The sequence below is a fragment of the Lissotriton vulgaris genome, chromosome 6, assembly GCF_964263255.1.
Source record: "Lissotriton vulgaris chromosome 6, aLisVul1.2, whole genome shotgun sequence".
Classification (NCBI taxonomy): domain Eukaryota; kingdom Metazoa; phylum Chordata; class Amphibia; order Caudata; family Salamandridae; genus Lissotriton; species Lissotriton vulgaris.
Window position 1 is genome coordinate 22,160,065 of NC_141694.1, and position 21,280 is coordinate 22,181,344.

Here is a 21,280-nt window from a genome sequence, read left to right on the forward strand (position 1 = left end):
GATCGACCGCATGGGGGCTGCCCGCTACCTCAGCATCTTTGACCTGACAGCGGGCTACTGGCAGATCGGTCTCACACCCCGGGCTCAGGAACGATCCGCCTTTTCCACCCCCGATGGCCACTACCACTTCAAGGTCATGCCATTCGGCATGAAGAACGCTCCAGCTACTTTCCAGCGGCTGGTGAACAAGGTATTGGCGGGACTCGAGGAATTCAGCGCCGCCTACCTGGACGATATCGCTGTGTACAGCCGCCACTGGACCGACCACCTCCACCACCTCCGAGAGGTCCTGCAGGCCCTCCAACGGGCCGGCCTCACCATCAAGGCCAGTAAGTGCCAAATTGGTCAGGGGTCCGTGACCTATCTAGGACACCAAGTGGGAAGCGGTCTGGTGGCCCCCCTGCAACTCAAGGTCGCTGCCATCCAGTCCTGGCAGCCTCCAGTCACGCAAACAGAGGTCCGAGCCTTCCTGGGGCTCACCGGCTACTACCGGCGATTTGTGAGGGACTATGGCAGCATTGTGGGGCCCCTCACAGAACTCACATCCAAAAACCACCCGAAGATGGTCAACTGGACCCCCGACTGTCAAGCGGCCTTCGAGAAACTGAAGGCCGCCATGTGCACTGCCCCGGTGCTCCAAGCCCCCGACTACAGCCGGGAATTCATCGTACAAACGGATGCCTCCGACCATGGCATCGGGCGGTCCTCTCCCAGTTGAACCCCGAAGGACTTGACCAACCGGTGGCCTTCATCAGCAGACGACTCCTGGCCCGAGAATAGCGCTGGAGCACCATCGAGAGGGAGGCCTTCGCCGTAGTGTGGGCCCTCAAGAAGCTCCGGCCCTATCTCTTCGGTACCCACTTCCGGGTGCAAACAGATCATCGGCCCCTGCAGTGGCTAATGCAGATGCGGGGGGAAAATCCCAAACTATTGCGATGGTCCATCTCCCTGCAGGGGATGGACTTCACTGTGGAACACCGACCTGGCCAGGACCACGCCAACGCGGATGGCCTGTCACGTTTTTTCCGCCTCGACGAAGAGAGTCCCCAAGAGGATGGGTGACTCTCCCCGCCTTCAGCTGGGGGGGACGCATGTTGGACAGGCCACGTGAAGGGCTTGCTCCCTCCCCGCATGACAGGGCCCGAGCCCCAGCCCTCCAGGTGTTACCCACAGAAGCGACCCGCACCCCGTCTCCTACGGGACTCCTGACCCCGGACATCTCCGTATCATGGGGCCGAGCCACTACCAGCTCCATTGCCCGACCCTGCCGCCATCTTGGACACTGCACCACGAGGCCGCGTGGCCTCAGCTCGACCCTAACCCTGGGCCTGGCCAGGCCCCGACATCCCGGCACCACCATCCACCCAGGAGGTGAACGGACCACTTGGCAGGTCAATGGGAGAAAGAAGTGTCGATGGCTCTCCCCCGCCAGGTGCCGATCGCCCCCAGCTCCCCCGGGCGCTGGCTCCACCCCCCTGCTGGGTGTCTGGACTCCCTCATCCCGGACCTCCCGACCTCCAAGTGCGAGGGTCCGGACATCAAAGGAGGCCAGACCTATAACTGGGGCAGCTCCAGAGCAGGAAGGCAGTTGTATCCTGGAGTCGAGAGACACCGAGAAGAACTCATCCTTGACGGACTACTGGCGCTGCCGTAGCCTTGCCTTGTGAACTATTGTCCTGCCTGCCGGCGCTGCCGCAACCTTCCGCATCCTTCATCCTCGTCGGGACCTGCTGGCGCTGCCGCGGACCGTTGTCCTTACCACCTTCTCCGGGACCTGCTGGCGCCGCCGCGGACCGTCGCTACCTACGATCATCTCGGGACCTGCTGGCGCTGCCGCGGCCCGTCCATCTAGAACGCCGAGCTCGAGGATTGTGAGCTATCCATCATATCATCGCACCTACCAGATTGGTAACAAGACTGTCCCGCTACCCCCCGTCCCATCCAAGAGACTAGAATCGAGGGGACCCCTGAGTCCAGACCTCCTTGTACCATCTTCTCGTACCTAAAGATTAATTATAAATAGGCTTTCCTGTTTTCAGTTTCTATTTTTGGTAAATTCTGGTGGGGTTTTTTCAGTGTTTTCAATATTTTTAAAAACAGTTGTTATCAGTGGTTACACATTTTCGCGCCCCTAAAAACTGCAGAAAAAGTGTTTTTCCGGTGTTTATGGAACGTTTTGCTTTTATTATTGCTTGCTTTCTGCACTGAAAGAACATGGTATATAGACAGTGTACTTATAGTGTGCATGAGGTCCAAATACATTTTTGCTGATTAATCTTATTGTAGTACACCATACAATACTTCTTCCGTGAGTCTTTGGGTCCACTCGCTCTTTCCTTCCCATGTAAACTTCTGTGAAAATGCCCTCTCAGCATTCATAGCCCCTTGGGCTGAGAACCATCAGCTAATGGGCATAGTTGGGATGATTCTTTCTTTGATGCCACATAAAGCACAAAATGATAAATATTTGCGTTTTAGTTTGTGTGCATAAGAAAACAGTGCACCATAATGGACTAAAAAGTCCATAGCATCCCTCATTAACTCTGAAGATTGTAAAGATGCTTTCAGCATACCATCTAACAAGTGGCAAGGATCTCCTACAGGTAATCACTTCAACTTGGGTATCAAGTTTGACAGGTCATCACACAACTTTTTTATATACGTTTTACAAATGACACTGCATTTAATGTTTTCCAAAAGTCTGGTGTCATGTTTTCACCACTATCCCAGATGCTTGTTAATATATATATACTCGTCACTATACCTTTCATTGAATGTTTAAAGCCTGAGGTGTTGGAAATTCACCTAATATCAATACTGACCCACTAGAAACCATGGTCTGATGTATTAAGGGTTTTTACCAATTCTCTGTCGGTAAATGTGATGGCACATATTAGGAAAGATTTTTATGAAACCAGCCATTTTACCTATCAGTGAAATAGTCAAATGCAGCCAAAATATCAAATATGAGTTTGATATTTCCTGATTCTCTACAGTTTATAAAATAATTAAACTAGACCTAAAACACGAAACTAAACCCTGCATCTTTAGACCAAAGGCCACAAAACTGAAAAAAGTAAAAGGAAGAAGAAACAATATTTTAGTGGCATCCCTAAAGAACAAAACTCAAGCAGAATAATGTTAGCCAGTCTTTCTTACTGCTAGCTTGTATAACAAAGTTACATTGTATTGAACCCTTCAGGATGAAAAAAATGACTCATTCACTCTTTTTCCTTTCTTTGAATGGCATTTAGTTTGTGGTTGGGCAGGTGTTTTTTTAGTGTTTATATGTTTTCACCGGTGAGGGCTATTTTTCTTTCAGTGGGGTTTTATCGGTTATTATAGGTTTAAACCTAAAACCCCACAGCCTAATTATAAAGAACGTTAAACCTTATCTTTGTGTGGTGTACGTCTGTGGGGGGTGGGGGGGGAGTTACTCGTCTGTACGATCCCTGGAGACGGCTCTCCCCGGAGACCTCTCCCCTAGTCCTCGGCCGACCCTCCCGGTCCGTCTAACAGTGCCCATCAAGACTTCTGAAGAAGTCAATTTGCACTTTAAATCCATGTTTGTACGCGGTGGAATCCTCAGTCCAGTTGGGACAGGGGGCCTTTGGGCAGTCTGACTTTTGGGGCATTTTGGGAGAATCTTAGCCCCCTGTGTTCGACCCTACTGCGTTGTCTCTCCTTGTAGCATTCTGCCTCGCACCTTTGTCCCACTGACTTGTAGACACTGTCATAGTAAAGCATCTGAGTGTTACAGATTTCTAAACCTAGCTGAAGCTGCACAAACATGTGCCCCTTGACCAAGAGTATTATTATTATATAAAATTTGTAACGTGCGCAGTTACCCAGGGGCATCCCGGCGCTGAAGAGTGGCCGCGTGTCCCCATAACTTTCCTATTAGTGCACTTTCCCACAGAGGGCCTCTTACCGCATGAGTGCTGCCTGTCAGTTTGAGGCGTATCTTGGCCCAGGAAGTTACTAGGACTGTTTGTGGCTGGGCTCTCAAGTGTAACTGTTCTACTTCCTCATAACTACACAACAGTGCCATACCTGGACAAAGCCTAGTCACAGGTGGACAGCCCAAGATCCAGGGAAAGCCATGTGCACCGTACAGAGAGAGTTCAACAGAGAGTCTACTGTGCAGAACCAGGATAAGGGAAATTTTGGTGAATGTGGAGGATTTGGAAACAACTTTATCAGTAGATTATGTGAGATGAGAGAAGGAGTGAAGGGCACCTATGTTCTAGTGGTTAGTTCTGCCTCAAATAGCGGGACAGATGGCCCCTAAGAGCAGGGGCAATGGGTGAAGCAGCGCACAAGAGATGCTGATGGAGAAGATGGGTAGGTGTGAGATTGGTGGCCCCCTCCGTCCCCACAGGGGGATTTGACAACTACAGTCACCCATTGCCCAATATCCTGCAATGATGTTTTACTTGGACCGCCCCTACAGACACATTGATGAAGGTGCAGAGATGCCGTGCAGCGAAGCCATCACAAGTCGCCAGAGATGCCATGTGCAGAAGAAGCAGGAAGTGACTAGTGTACCCTCTGCCCTGTCCTGTATGATGCACTCACACAACAGGCGACAACATGGGCAGACGATACAGAAACAGGCCGGGTTGTCTCTTAAATCCTGTTGTAGCTTGGTACCACTAGCTACCCCACCGCGTATGTCTGGAGAACCCAAGGAGGTTCTTGATCAACACTCACTAGCTGGGAAATGTATGAGAGAGGAGGCAGGAACCGGCTGCAGGCCCCTGAGTACAGGGCACACTCGCACCCATCCCCTGTCGGACAGCATTGTGTGAATCAGCACCAGCATCTCCCCAGCACGGTCGGAGGCACGTCTGTGCAGGCTGCACATGCTACATAGGTCACCACTACTCGATCTCTTTGCAGGGCTCAGTGGCTATTGTTTCTTAGGCCTTGTATTTTTCCAATCTGATCTCAAGAAGGAGGGAGAAAGAAGGAACGAGTTCAAGTGAGAAACAGCAAATGGCCAAACAGGACAAGACAAAGAAAGGAAACAGAGAAGAGAAGGTGGGAATAATAATAGAGGGAGAAAGATATTATAAGAGCACACGTCAGGGGGCAGAAACAGATAAAATGGCTGTCCCACTCTATTACCAAGCACACTCTGGATCTCTGCACACACATGCCCCATCACTGACCAGGTGACCACTCTTACCTGTTGTGCTGCATGAAAACCAGGTTCCAGATCTCCACCACCTCAGGGCTGTCGCGGTTCACCAGGGCTGCGGCATCACGTCCGCCCACGTGGTCGTAGTGAATCTCGGTACAGGGACCACAAGGGCCCGTCTCGCCCATCTCCCAGAAGTTCTCTCTTAACCCAAAGGGTAAGACACGGTCCGGGGGGAGTCTGAAAAGGAACAGGGAATCCATGAGGATAGTCACAGTCACAAGTTTTCAGGTGCCGCAACTTTGCCAATGGTCCTTGGAACCCAAGTTTCTAAGAGAGGCAAACGTCTCTATGGCCTCTACGCTACAATATGCCTGGAGGCCCCTCTAAAGCTTGCTATGTATCTGTGATGTCGATGCAGCCACAAGAGCAGCAGAGTCATCTCCATACAGTGGCAGAACGTGGCTTTGGTTGTCTGATCCACACACTCGGAAACCAGGCGCAGTCTGAGCTCCTCAATTGGACAATGATGTCTGGTGCTCCTACCTTCCTTTGCCTCCGTTATGGTATATGACGAAATTGATAGAGTGTCAGAGCAATATAAAACGTGAAATATACAGAAATAGGGAACGGCGACACTAATCCTTATATCAATCAATAGGGATTTGTAAAACGCGACTAATCACCCGAGTGGGCATTCAGGCGTCGGCACCTCTATGCAGCACAGTGCCTTGATGCTCACTTCTAGTCTCGTTGGCGCTAAAAAGTTAATGTAATGCACAGACTATGCGTGGCACTCTGCAGCGTGAACTGCAGAAGCATTGTCTGTCAGATACTTCGACCTACGTGAGTAGTCTCTCATTCCAAAGACAGGCAAAGCTAATCAAAACTGCTGGTGTTCAACTTCATACAACTTTACTGTTTCAAAGTTGCACAATAATGAACAAGAGGGTTCTGTAATGAAAATGAATCATGGTTTGGACTCTTGGCATAGAAGAAGGTGAGAACACGCAGCTCAGGGAGGTACATATGCACCGAGCAGGCTTCCCTGCCCAGGATGCACACAGCTCCTTCCTCCTCTCCGCCTAGGTCTTACATAAGCAGAGGGGAGGTCTCCTCTCGCCCATCACAGGCACTGCTCTATCAGAGGCACTCAACACATTTTCAATCAGCAGTATTACTTCCATTTTGAAAGACTTTTTAATTCAAATGTGGTTTAATTCAAAGGTGATGGTGTAGAATTGGGAAAACTGTTTTTCTATCTTTTCAGGGGGGTGAAAACTGAGCCATCTGATGTCACACAACATGCAACAGGCCAACACATTTTTGGTGTGTTTTTGTTACATTTTTTGAAACTCATAATAGGTGCAGCAGTTGCTAAACAGAATTTCTTTGCATCAACCATTTAGAACTTCAGTCAAAGTGCTCATATGTGGATTTCATTAGCATTATGAAAATGCCATCATATATCTATGAGCCAATAGAAATATAAACACTAACTTGTCTCTTAATAATAATAATAGCATTTGTAGAGCGCAACCGCTACGGCAATCAGAGGTGTCCCGGCGCTACGCGGTCACCGCTGGGGATGGAGGTCCAACCGAGGTGCTAGCATTGGCTGAATAGCCAAGTCTTCAAGGTCTTTCTGAACTCACGTTCAGAGTTGATCAGGCGCATAGGGGAAGGCAGGGAGTTCCAGAGTCTGGCCGTCCCCACAGTGAAGGACCTGCCTCCCATACGGGACTTAGCAGAACGAGGTACAGGCAGGTGCTGGGAGTTAGATCTCAGAGTGCGTTCTTGTTGGTATAGGCAGAGCTTACGCTTATGATAGCCCGGGCCACCATCTTGCAAAGCCCGAAAGGCCAGAGTCAGGGACTTAAACTCTATCCTTTTAGCTACTTTTAACCCCAGCACGTCACGCTTGTTGTCACTTTACTATGTGAGTACATGATTTTTTTCTTGAATAATTTCATAAAATAAGTAACAAATGTTATTTGAACTTGCATGCCCCTGTTCATCTTACTTATCTCTCCCAGAGATATTTATTATCTATCTCGACTCTAGCGAATTGTCACTAATTCTGACCCCGCTTCCTTCCTTGGACCTTTTTTGGCCACATCAGAACCATTATTTTTCTAAAACATTAGTCTACCCCAGGTTCACTTATTGGGTCCCCTTGTTTTCCTTACAACATGCACAAGTTTTTCCAGCATCTCCACGGGTGCTGGCAGTAGTGAGATCGGGCGGTAGTTGCTAAGCTCCATCGGGTCAGCGTTCGGCTTTTTTAATAGGGGCAGTAACAGAGCATGTTTCCAAATATCAGGGAAAATGCCGGTGGAAAGCGAGGTATTCCAAATGTGATTTAAAACGGGGGTAATCGAATGAGACAAAGTACTGAACAACTTTGGCGGCCACGGATCCTCAGGCGAACCAGACTTGAAATCAAGGATTTCAGCCAGTGATTCCTGCTAGGAAATAGCGAGAAAATGTGAGAGGGTGCCCATAGTATTTAGAATTCCCTGTGACTGTGGCTCAGCCATCTCATCCCCTGCCGTAAATGTGCCATATACCTTCTGTATTTTGTTCTCAAAGATGTCTGATAGCTTCATGCATAGAGAGGTGGAAGGCTGTATATTACCCTCCATGGCAGAAGGCTTGTTGATGGAGCCGACTATCCTAAAGATCTCTTTACCAGAGTTTTCTGCGCTAATAATGCGCTTCACAAAGCGTTCCCTTCTAGCCTCCCTCATCAGTTTGCAGAGCTTTTTCGAGGCTTCATTATAGGCCAGTTTAGCCGCCGGAATATATTTTTTCCTCAACAGGCACTCCATCCTTTCACACCTGCTCTTTTCCGCTCTGAGATCAGCCGAGAACCAGGGGGCCGATGGGGATTCTCTCGAGGTTCTAACTGATCTCACAGGCGCCACTGTGTCCAGGGCGGTAGAAGTCCACGTATTAAGTGCGGACAAATCGTTGTTGGGATTCCTAGTTAACTGAGCCCAACTCACAGATAACACTGAACCCAGGTTCCCAGCTGTTAACTTTTTCCAGTTCCTTTTTAACATAGTGCGGATACCTCCACTTGGTTGTATTTTCTCCAGGCTGAAAGAGAAGGGGACCAGGCAGTGCTCAGTCCGGACCAAGCACCGGAGGCCTCTGCTACCATGGATGGAATGTTCAAAACAATTAAATCTAAAATATGACCTGCTCTGTGAGTGGGAGCATTCACATGCTGTGGAAGGTTGGCACCATTAAGTGACAGTTACCCGAGAGGCCTGGAGGCAGCTAGGATCATCTATGTAAAGGTTGAAATGTCCAAAGGCTGTAATGTTGGCATGTTGCAATGATCTCTGAGCGATGAGATTGCATAGCTCCGGAGTAAAGCTGTGTGGGCAATCAGGTGGTCGGTATATCAATAACCCAGTGAAGGAGAGAGTTGGAGAGATGTTTATACAGAAATGTAGGCCCTCCATAGTACCCATATTTTTCAATTCCGTTGTAGAGATCTCCCATGATTTCTTCAAAATGATAGCAACCCCACCTACTCTTTTGTTGCAGCCCCTGTTGGCACAGATGATTCGGAAGCCCAGGGGGATAGCCAGGGTCAGGGCCGGCTTAGATTCCTCCTTAAGCCACACTTCTGTCAGGAACATCGCATCCCAGTTGTTGTCCGACAGTGATAACCAAATATCGTCTGCGTGTTTGGGGAGTGATCTGCAATTGATCAGACAGGCTCTAATGTTGCCTTCCAACAACTTCTGACTGCCGGGAGTCGTGCCCTTGCTCCGGGTTGTCACTAGCGGTGCCTATTTTGTGAAATTGCAAGCCTTGCAGTGGTATGGGAAAACCAGTAATCACTATGTTAAAAACCTCGGGGTAATCTGGGATACCAACATTTCTTTCCAAAAACAAATCCAGACGGTATCCGCTGCCTGCTTTTCTAAGATGAGGATGATGAAAAAGTTCATCATCAATTTCCTTCCCAGTCATACTAGGAAAACAATTGTGCAGGCTCTGATCACCTCCCATCTGGCCTACGCCAATGGATTGAACCTTGTACTTTCCTTGGGCCTCCAACGGCGTCTACAGACAGTCCAGAATGCTGCTGTTCGTCTGGTCTGCGGCCTCTCCCTTCGTGAACGTATCACTCCCCACCGGCATAAGCTGCATTGGCTTCCCGTTCACAAAAGGGCGGAATTCAAGACACTTACCCTAGCCCACCGGGCAGTCAAGGGAAAGGGTTCTGCATACCTATCCTCCTGCCTTCGTCCATACAGCAACACCAGACTTCTCCGTTCCAGCTCTAAACATCTTCTCTCCACCCCCAGATTCAAAAAAGTTTGTTCTGGGGGAAAAACATTCCAAGTCTGTGCCTCTACCCACTGGAACAAGCTACCCATGTCCATTCGGCCATCCAGGAGGAACTCCCCTTCCGGAGAGCTCTAAAAACCTTTCTCTTCTGTTTGCTCCATCTGAGTCAGATACAGCATCAGTTCTCACAGGAGCGCCGGGACACCCCGCTGGGGTATTTGTGCGCTATATAAAATTCCCTAAATAAATAAATAAAATATGTTAGTGCCCTGGTCTCCCAAACACTGGTTCCCCCTTAAGGCCAGGAGGGAATCACGAGGCCAAGTAATAAACTTACCATTACGTATTTGAGCAGCGTGGCTGGCGTTGGCCACGATCAGGGCGCGGACGGTGTTGCATTTGCCGCAAGTGCGTCAGCGGTGCGGTGTCCATTAAATAGGCACCAAGGGAGCCAGACAACTAAAGCTAGTCCGCTCACCCTTCAAAATGGCACCTTAAAGTGTCCCAGCTGAGCGGAGGAAAGATGGCGCTCCGCTCGTTATGCAAAAAGCAAAAGTGCAAGCCTACAGTGTAAAAACGAATTTAGGGATTTAAAAAATTGTCAGAATAGAGTCATTTTAAAACAGCATCCGATTCACCATGCAATACCCAGAGGTGAACTTCACCCTTGTACTTACGCCCCACAATGAGCTCAAACAACTCAGTATCACAGTTCAACTACAATCACCTTAACAGCTTGCTTTTCCTTCTTATAATACTTCTACCACTTGTAGGTGTTGTAAATATTAGGTGTTATATACAGCCCTTAGCTGTATTATTCGGCACAGTTACACAAAAACATACATGTGCATTCCATGTGAGCTCTGTAGCATTGTTGACAGTACTTTCATGATTAATCTGGCTTATCGTGCATGTAGTATTTTACTCACTTGGTTAGGTTTGATTTCTTTTGCTTTTACTTAGTGCCTGGTGTGATCTCAAAACCAAAAGAAAGCTAAAAAACATAGGTTTCTTAAAAATTAGCATATCTCTAGTTCACTTTATATAGGAAGTCTTTTTTCTTTTCAGAGTGCGATTTCCTCTTTTGTCTTTTTTTGCCACGCCTCACTCATTGCATCAGGATAGAATGATTTTGAGCCAGTACAGATTTCTCGTCTTTGCTCTGTCTCAGTAGTGCAGGGCGCACAGAATAATGAAAGTGAGCCTGGGCATTAACCAAAGTGAACTCGCCTTTAGCATGCGCGGAGTGAAAGAAACAACCATGCCAGTGAATCCTGCATTAAGGAAAATTGCAATCAGCAAGCCACAGCCCCCTGTGCCATTCATTCAATTGCTCACCCCAAGCTCAGCCAGATATCTCTACTCTCCTCATCGGCTCCCAATCCCGAAGATGGGTCTCCTGCGAAGTAGGTGACGTAGAGTCGCTCTCTCGGGATCTCGTACACCTGCGTCAGCAGCTCCCAGGCCAAGCTGCAAGCTTCTTCCTGGGACAGTGAGACAGAAAAGGGAATCAGAGTGAAGAACCAACTAATGCAACTTAAGAAAGAAGAAATGTATGTATAAGAAAAATGTGTTGGGGGAATGAAACAGAAATTGATAGAAGTATAAAAAAGAAAAGCAAGTTATAGAAGAAGCAAAAAGAAAAAATGAGGTGCAAAATAAGAACAGAAACAAAGGAAAATAAATAAAATTGAGATCAAACATGGAGATCAAAGAGAAGAAACAAGCATTGGTAAAGCCAATAGGTCTGACACTGGCCGATAACGTTTGTGTTTTTTTAATGTGTGTTTTGTTCTGTCATGGTTTTTGCAAACCTTTATTGTTTGGGAAGCTGTTAGGCCCAAGTTAATCTAAAATATATAGTAGTTCAACCAAAAACGTATTGTCTTCAAAATGTGCACATTGCTACAATAGTCATTGCCACGTATGCAGACTACTTTGTGCGTTTATGTGCTTCCTGGGAAAGGACAGAATGCTATCACTCCCAGTGAGCTTAGCCAATGGCAGAAGTGGGCTGGCCCATTACTCCATGCTGCATGGTATGGTGGGTGGAGCAGAAGTGTGAATGCCACAATACCAGGCCAATGGATGAAACCGCTGTATGAAAGCCCTAATAGTAAGTATTTTATACATATCATTTTCGTCAAATTAAAAGGTTTCAGCTATCGCCAGACCTATCATTGGGCTGAAGAAGGTTGGAAAGAAAAAAGGGGAAAATAGTTAAACAGCATCTAGGAAACATCAAACACAGCCTTCTTTAATTGCAGCCAATGGTGTCATATTGATGGAACTTCTGTTAGACATCACTAACCCACATCCATACATTGTGGAATGCCAGCTCTCTTGCAACAACTCTATCTGTGGGTTTGAGGTCTTGGTATAGAGTACCTCCAAGCCCCCCAGCAATGTGATGGGCTCTCAGACCCTTTCTACCACCACAAAATGCTTCCAATGGTACCTCCATGTAAATAGGACTTCATACATTTATACTTAGTTAAACATTTGCAATACTAAAGAACGGCTTCCCGAGAGCGCATATAAACAGGTATATAAAATTACTTGCAGAACTGTAGCACAAAAATCTACTGAAAGTCAATCTTAAACACATATGCTGCAGCCTCCTTTTGTAATTACAACAATTTGTGTTCCTTTCTAATATGCAAGGAGTGTTTTGTCTAAAAGCTGGAGCACCTGATCGCTGGGACTTCCCGCTGGACGCTTGGCTTGTTCTTGATGCAAGAAAAGCGCCTGTGAAGCGGTTTGTCCAATACCAAAACCAGAACAGGATGACAGTTATGCAAAAAGGTAGCTTTTTATTTATTTGGCCCTAGTTACTGCTTTCCACGTAACTTGAGCATGTGTGTCAGTCACGTCGTCTCAACATTTCCTCTTTAATTTGTTGGTGCAGGTACAACATAAGGTCTCTTGCCGCTAAGTTATTGGAAGCAGCAACAAGCAGCCAAGTTAGCAGAGTTCGCTCTCGATTAAAACTGGAAAGGGGGAGATTTTGCAGTAAATAATTAAACCCATTGGGGGAAAGTATTTTCCAATTGACACATTACAGTGGAGGCAATCTTCCGCCGAACACAGCTAAAATAAAGCCTTTTTTGCCTTTTAAAATTGTGGATCTCCAGCCTGAATGGGGTCTGTTGGCATGTATGCCCTCCCTTGATCTCGTGGAGAGGACATGAGTGAGTTCCAATAAAGGGAACCCAGTATTTTTTAATGAGTTGAACCGTAAAGCCGTACAGGTAAGTCTGGAGGGAATGAGTAGATTTTCACTGATGGAGGGATGGTCGAGAGGCTTACCTGGGTGCAAGAGATAGTTGGGTGCCATTCCATAGACAGCAGACGCTTACTTGGGTGTGAGAGATAGTTGGGTGTCATGTCATAGGCAGCAGAGATTTACAGGGGTGCGAGAGATAGTTGGGTGCCATGCCATAGGCAACAGAGGCTTACCTGGGTGCAAGAGATAATTCGGTGCCATGCCATAGGCCGCAGAGGTTTACCAGGGTGTGAGAGATAGTTGGGTGCAACGCCATAGGCAGCAGAGGCTTAACTAAGTGTGAGAGATAGTTTGGCTATAGGTAGCATGAAATAGCAGTATCATAAATGTGTCCAAAGCCTTGGTTTGGCTCATAACCAGCCACATTGACCAGACTATGACAAGCGAATCTGGCGCACCCTACTTGTTGGTACCTTAAAGTAGTCGCCAAAGGACCAATTTCCAAGCATCTCAAAGAAGGTGTGATGGTACACGTCGCGTCCCACGTCCTCCAGGTCATTGTGTTTGCCACCGGCGCGCACGCACTTCTGACTGTTCACCACACGCCGGTACTGAGCCATCTCGCTTCGAGGATTCACAGTGCCTAAAAAGATGGGTTTGAACTGCCAGGAAAGAGACAAAACATCAGTAAGAAGACCTGTGACAGCTGTGAATGGACATTTAATCAAGCAACAGGAGCAATGAGAACCACTGGGTGAAAATCAAATCAGTTATAGTATGAAATTCCACACTTGCCTTATTGTTTGTTGGGAAGCCTCGCGTTTATGCAATCTAAATTTCTCCTCATTTCTCCATTTTTTTATAATTATATTCAAAATGCACGTTTAGCGCTCACAACTTCTCGATTTTATGTCAAGACAGGAGGCTAGCATTATACATAACCTCTTATTTAGCACTTCTGAGCAGCACTTATTGCTTCAACTAGAATAACATGAAGTAATAGAACATCCACTGAGTACATAAATCCCCAACGCTCCAATCTCAGCCTCTTTTGTTTGCTACTTCTGAGCAGATGAGTATATTTTGAACCTATTGCATATGTATGTAGTTGAATAAGTTTCAACAGCAATTTACAAAAATAGTTAGTTTGGTTTGTGATTGGTATGTTTGTGAGTATGTATGAAATACTCAATTTTCCAGTAAATTAAATGTGTAACATTTAGTATTGCATCGTGTTCAGTATTGATAGGTAACACATTTCTGGCCTTCACTAAGAAAAAAACGAGGTGTCAGATTCTTGAATTCTGATTCAATTGATGAAAAGATATGAAACTAGAGGAGGCGCTGCATGATCATAGGATACGCCAAGTTATCCAACTGAAGTTGTACCTGTCAAACAAACAAGAAATGAACTCATCCAAAATGCCATTAAGTTCTGGGGTATGGACGCTGCATATGAAATAAATCAGTGGCAGCGATTCTGCATAATTCCAACTTAGGAGGGTGCCTAGACAGTTTCACCAATGATGATATTCACTACAACTTACTTTTCATTTTCCTGTAATTCTGCCTCAAATTCATGCATGAGTGGGAAGAGGAAGACACATCCATGTTAATATCTCCTCATTGAAGTGTCAACTCAACCATGGCCCGGTGTGAGCTTGCACCATTGTACAGCAGCCATTACAGTGACTGACGCCCCAGTGTCAGCTGGTACTTATTTTCCCATCCTTTAATGGAATGTTGTATTTGGGAAGCGTTCAGGCTCGCTCTGACCTCTTCCCAACTAAAGAAATTATAAACATCTCTTTGTGGTCAACCTTAATTTTAACTCAGTGACTGTTTCCTTTGCGCGTCTCCTGAATGCCTCGCACACACAACAGAGCTTTACTTGTACCCGTACTCACACTATCAAGCGCATCTTGGCTTAATGACTTAAAATGCCACATGAGAAGCACTTGCACCCTTTTGTTGATTCAAGCCACACAGGAGGTAGGTTACTAGCACAGTACACCCAGTTTGTGATACTCACTTCTGCATCAAATCTATGATGTGTGCAGATGGCTGCAGATCAGTACTTTTTATATGTTAGAGAAATCACCAATTCAGTGCAAATGACCATCACGTGGGACAGCATTCCTATATTAACTGTACACAATCTGGGAGCTAATAAATCTGAAATAAAGAGGCTACAGAGAGTCCTGAACGCGGCTGCAAGATCTCTTTTGGGCCTGCGTAGAACCTGCGCAGTGACCAGTGCCATTCATCGCCTCCACTGGCTGCCTGTGGCCAGGCGAATTGAGTTTAAAGCACGGTGTGTAGCCTATAAAATTTTGAAACTGGCATCCCCACAAATCCTGACTGATCTTCTTTTTCCTTATATTCCCACATGATCACTTCGATCCATGGGACACTGTCTGGTAGTGGTCCCCCGGGTGAGAAGAGCCCGCGCCGGCAGGCGCTCTTTTCGTAACAGAGCAGCTATTCTGTGGAACTCTTTGCCGGCCCACATTCGAGGACTTGCCAATTACCTTCATTTTAGGAAAGCCATTAAAACATTTCTGTTTCCTCCCTTGTAGGCCTCCTGTGGTTCGGTGCGTGTTATTTTCTTGTTGCTTAGCGCCGGGACGCTTCTTAGCTGGGGCAGCTGTTGCCTTCTATAAAATTGTTTAACATTAACATTAACCAACTTTCTCGTCAAGGTTTGACAATGCTTCTTTTAGTGCTGGTTTGCACAACTAGACTGGAAGATGTCAGCAGACATGTTCTTAGCATCAGTGTGAGAGCTCATTGTCCACTTTCACCTGTCGATCGAACTGTGCATTAATCGCACACATGCAAAATTGGAGTCGCTGTGACGCTGACAAAGCAAACCGCATTAAGTGTTGAATTGTCTGTGAATAGCATGAAAACGACAAAGACAAGAAAGTGCATAACAAATTTGCATGCGAAGACGTTTAAAAACTGCAGAATAGCTGCATGAGACAGCATGACAATCAGCAGCATTTGCATGACCGGACAATGGACTCCCAAGGAGTTGCATGCGACCATCTGCAATGCAGGATTTCATCAGGCGTAGTAAGATCTATATAAATGGTAATAACACATAGATGATATGTTTTTGGCTTTGTTATGGCAAAAGCCAATTTATATGCATAGAAAAAAGCAGTTATGTTGATGTAATGAGCTATAAGAAAGGACTCCTTTAATGGATACTACTATTCTAGAGATTGCCTTGAAACAGCTGCATTTCTCCTGAAATCCCCATGCAGGGTTGCTGACTTATCCCTTTTCTAACACTACACAGGCACCCTGTGCATCGCCTCATCTTTTGTTAGTGGGAGGTTTGGGCCCAGGACAGATGGAGTTTGACAGCCATGATCTGTCCAAAATAAACTGAAATGCATCAGTCACTGGCTATGTGCTACAGTGGAAGCCAATGACTGGATGCAGGCCGCCCCCCACAGACCTTCACTGGCTTGTACTTTTGTTAGTAGCTCCTTGAGCTCCAAACACAAACTTCAGAAGATATCCAGGGTTCTTAGTTTCTCCAGTAGAAGGGCAGGAAAAAGGAATAATTTACAATTGGGTGGTAACGGGAAATCCTCTTATTTTTAAGGAAGTGATAAGGCAAGAGAAGAGTTCACTAGTGGTATTTTCTTCACAATGCCATCCCTACAATGAATGAAATTCCACCGGTGCAATCTCCTCTAGAGCCGGCCCTTCCATCAGGAATCAAATGATGATTCTTAATCATCCACCTCTAAATGAGGTCCCTAGACTGCTGGACTGCAAGGGAGCTAAGCTCATGTATGTGATATACAATCCGTCCTTCCCTTGTTGTACTAGACCAGTGAAACTTGGAGACACCCTCCATCATTCCTCAAATCATCACTTTGCTCTTCTGTTCCTTCGTTGGGTCTCTGGTGTAGAATTTTACTTTCTAGTCTACTCTCTCCCACTTTACCATTTTCTTGTACTTTTCCTCCTCTCCACTTATTCTTTCTCATATCCACATTCTCCCTCCTTTCTTTTCTCCTGTTCTTCATCGATCTGCTTTTCTAACTTTCCTTTTATTCTATGCTCTCTCCTCTTTTTCAAATATTGTTTCGCTCTTCTTTCCTCTTCCCTTCTCGTCATGCTGTCATGTGGGCCAGTATGAGCGTGGAGTATAAGCTTATTTGCAGTGTGCTCCTTATTGTATGTTCTCAGTTTCGTCTGAGACAGTGCCCCTGGACTCTAAGCAACATTGTTATTGTGCCCAAAGTGGCACATGTTGTTGTTGAGCAGCGCTGTGGGTGCCCGGTCAATCAGTGCTCTGCAGATCATGGTGAATGTAATATAGTGCCTAGTATACTCAGCAGCTGAGGGTGTGGTGGGACAGGCAGAGAGGCAGGGGCAGGAGGCCCAAGGGCATAGTGACTATGCATACCTGGCAACTCACCCTCATTTAGCTAGTCACACCCTCTTTTAACTTCGATTCACCCGCTTGACCAAAAAATGCCTCTGTGGGATTCATCGGGCCAGCCCTTTTCAAACCTATATCACCCTCCAAAAAAGCGTTAATTCTCCATCAACCTTAATAGGACCCCCCACTTAAGCACCTGGCTTCGCCTGCATTTTTGAGTCAAGAGGTTGACAGGTACACTATGTTTGTAATGCTACCTGTACGACATGCCGCGGCATCCAAGACTGTTGTTACTGCCTGTGCAGCCATCCAGCTGCCTGTGGCTCACTTGCATCAGACCAGGAACACTCTGTATGTGGCCTGCCCCCCCCGCCATCCCCCCCTCCTCCCCAGACCACTGGACAATTCCAGGTGAGTATGCCACCTACAGAGGTATTTGGGCTTTATGAGATTTTTTAATGTTGTTTCTTTTTTAGCTTTTCCTCAACAACCAAGAAACTCACCCAATATATGTAAACGTACCACCTCTTGCAATACTTTTGGGGAAATCTGAAATATCTTTTTGCATTTTTAAAGAGTGTGATAGTTGCTCGACGGCATAAGAGAATGTTACATGAGAACCAGACATTACACTTATTTTTAGGCACAGAAAAGTTAACCGATTTGCTCAGGATCACAGGGTGTTGAGCAGAGGCCGGGATTCAGTAGTTGTCTCCTGTAAGGTGACAAAAAACCTAGTGACTCTGTCACGTTGTCTCTAAATATGTAGGCTAGAGCCTGGGAAGCCTTAAGCTTATAGCAAGTTTAGGGTATATGAAACGTATGTTCTATTTGTGATCTTTTATATTTACGACCAGTGCTTTAACCCCTCCCCCGCTGGTGACGGAACTGCTCCGTCATCAGCCGCGGTCACGCTGTGCTGATGACGGAGCGGTTCCGTCACGGCCCGTTCGGCGCGCCTGCGCGGCGCAGATGCTGCGCCTGCGCTGGCCGTTCCATTGAGCGGGCGGGGCCGTAACGGAACAGCTTCGTCATGAGCACAGCCCAACCAAGGCTGGTGACGGAGCGGTTCCGTCACCAGCATGGAGGCGCCCCCCACCCCTTTAGCGCTGCGGCGGAATAGCCGCCGCAGCGAAGGGGTTAAATGGGCCGGTACTGTCCAGTACGGAGTACCAGCTCTTTATTATTTTGAGAAGGAGAGTACCTGTACTTCTCAAAAGAAACATAATAACTTTTAATTGGAGAGTACAGGCACTTCTCAGGAACAAGCAGGTACTCCTGAACTTCTATTTTTAAAGTTCAAGCACTGTTTACGACTTAAAAAAGCAAAGCACATTAAGGTACAGACAGCAGGCACTACACCCGGAAGTAACACATCAGCCTGACCGCGTCATCCATCTCAAGGTCAGGCAAAACATGACGTCCCCTGCCAATCCAGTTTGAAAGTCAAACTATCGCTTGATAACTCCGCCCCTTCCTCGAAGTCCCGCCCACTACCGCAGAAGCCACGCCCCACTCCAGCGGCACTGATGCTCACTCACCTGGTTCATGCCCGCGTTGACGAAGAGCAGGCTGGGGTCGCCGCGCGGACGCACGGGGGCGGAAGGCACGCGCTGGTGCCCGCCGCGTTCCCGGAAGAACTTCAGGAAGGTCTCGCGCACCGTCGCCGCTGCCGAGGAGCCGAGCCCACGGCGCGTGGTGGCCAGGCTCCCCCTGGCCCGCAAGCAGAGGCGGGCCGCCATCTTACAGAGGGCACCGAAGTGACAGCCGAGATAGAAAACGGACAAACGGCGCACTAGAAACAGAAAAAGGACGAGGGGGTTAAGCAGTGATGAAATTGAAATGGGACTCGAATATGAAAAAAACAAACTGTTAAGGGGCACCTCTGAATTCTGGGACTTGTAGTTTTTTTTAATTCCATTTTAAAATAGGACTACAAGTCCCAGAATTCAAAGGGAAAATCCTGGACTGGCGCAACACACCACACTCACACATGGGTCTTGTATACAATTGTCATAATTCTTTAGTAGTATGCCATTTAATCCTCTGTTTGCTCTAACACTCATTCGGAGGCACCTCTGAAATATCTTTTAACTGATTTATTTGTGTTTCCTGTTTTAGACTTATGCTTCAGACTGGGAAATATACTGGAGTTCACTGTTTTTCATAAGATGTTTACCGCCCTGGACTTAAAAAAATACTGGCCAGAATGGAGGGTGATTGAGGGTTCTTTTTTCTCTTCAGAGTTTTATATAGCACAAACTTGACCCGAATTAGGTATCAGAGTGCTTTACATGAGCACCCGTTGCGTTACATGAGGACACATACATTTTTGTTAGGCACGGGGAGATTAAGTGATTTGTCCAGAATCACAGGATGTTGAGCATCATTGCAGAGACTCGAACCCAGTTCCCCAGAATTGAGATCAACCACCCTAGCAGTTAGAACAACTCCTTTCCACCAGAGTTGCTTAGACAGAGGCCCAGTACAGTTACTGAGTGCTGTAAAGACCCTTCCAGAGCCCCAGCCTGGTAGGAAATTCACTAGGATGTACAGACACCACCACTTAACATCTCGCTTTAGCATTGCATTTATAGAGTTATGGGAGGTCCAGTCAGGGAGATCTGAGGTGAATAGGCAAGTGGTAGTGTCTTTTGAGCTTTATTCTTGTAATGGATTGTGCAGTGTTTGTTTTTGATAATATTTTAGTAGGTTAATGCCAGAGCATTGACTGTAGTGGTGTGGTGTGGGCAGCATCTGATTCCACCGCTGTGTGGGCCAGGACAGGTTGGGGGCACAGAAGTAGTACAATGCCATGTCAGGCACTGGTGAAACGCCCTTGACTAAATGGCAAGCCCAGCACTTGCCTCCTGATACAAGCTTGTTCACCTGGCCACACTAGCCTTCTTAGAAGAGAGAGCACAGTGTATGAAACAATGTTTTTGTGAGCGGGCTAGGTATATTCGTAAAGTAATATAGGAACTGGGAGAGGATTACCATCCTGCATATTGCTATAGGTTTCCCATTGTCAGAGGGAGCGTAATCCATTTTTTAATTTCCTCTTCTAATCGGGAGACTGCCCTACTATAGGTCTCTGCAATAATAACATCCACCTCACGATGTATCCAGATACCTAAATATTTAGTGGGTCCCTCGCTCCAAACCAAGGGGAACTTAGATTTAAACCTGGCTGTATTCACGGTTAGAGGAAAAATACCAGATTCTCCCCAGTTTATAGGTATGCCTGACAGGCCGCCAAATCTTTTGCATTCCCTCAGTAATTTGTTTCAAACCCCCTTGGATTTCATGGATACATTGTCATATCATTGGCATACAATGTTATTTCAATGTATTGAGCACCCAAACCCCCCAATGGGTATCTCTGGGTGGTAGAGCATCCACCCAGGTCACCAGATAAAATTAACAGAATTAAAAGATTTAAAAGCTATGTTTCTAAAGATTTTTTACATGGGACTAGGTCAGAACAGGGTCGCAAATGTAATGGTAACAGATTCCAATGTTGGGGGGCCAAAAAGGAAAAGGAGCGGCCCAATGACACAAGTATGGGGCGGGCTTTAAATCAAAGGGCATGCATGCTCTGGGACTGCTGTAGGTTGGATGCTAGAGACCCCAACATAAAGACAAACAATATGGGGAGAGGAGCACACCTGTCTGGTACCTCTAAGGATTTGAAATGGGGAGGACAATAGCGCGGTAACTCTTGCTCAAGCAATAGGACGTGGATATAGAGGTTGTATTCACCGCACAAAAGAAAATGAAAAACCCATTCTGTGTAGTATGCTAAAAAGATACAGCCACTCAACAAAGTTGAACACCTTAGTGGCATCCAAGAATACCGCCATCACCTCCGTAGCAGGCTTGATTTGGGGAGGAGAGCCAAGAGTGTATGTATGTAGGTTGGAACCTCCCCGCACCAAGCCAGATTGATCCAGCCAGCCCTGCAGGGGGTAGTATTAATAATGTCTTTTCAATGAGATTGGACAATATTTTCACAAGCAATTTATCTGCGATAAAGGAAGGTATGAATCTAGTTGTCCCAAACATTTGCCAGGCTTAAGTACACTTATTACACAAAGGGCAAACACTGAGATTTGATTTGATGTGGATTTATATAGCGCGAAATTGCTGCCCAGAGGCGTCCAAGCGCTGAGAATACCAGATCCGACAGAGG

The 21,280-nt window shown here is 46.7% G+C and overlaps 1 protein-coding gene across 1 annotated transcript in view; it reads right to left on the bottom strand.

The window, feature by feature from the left end:
• AARS2 (alanyl-tRNA synthetase 2, mitochondrial) overlaps positions 1 to 18,848 on the bottom strand; it is a 160,776-nt gene extending 141,928 nt beyond the window's left edge. The window contains exons 1-4 of the mRNA XM_086925856.1: positions 18,630 to 18,848; positions 13,154 to 13,342; positions 10,793 to 10,938; positions 5,192 to 5,383 (exon numbers count right to left, since the gene is read on the bottom strand). Coding sequence (XP_086781982.1) covers positions 5,192 to 5,383; positions 10,793 to 10,938; positions 13,154 to 13,342; positions 18,630 to 18,830 — 728 coding nt within the window. The 5' untranslated portion in view covers positions 18,831 to 18,848. The remainder of the gene's footprint in view (positions 1 to 5,191; positions 5,384 to 10,792; positions 10,939 to 13,153; positions 13,343 to 18,629) is intronic.
• Positions 18,849 to 21,280: the final 2,432 nt, after the last annotated feature.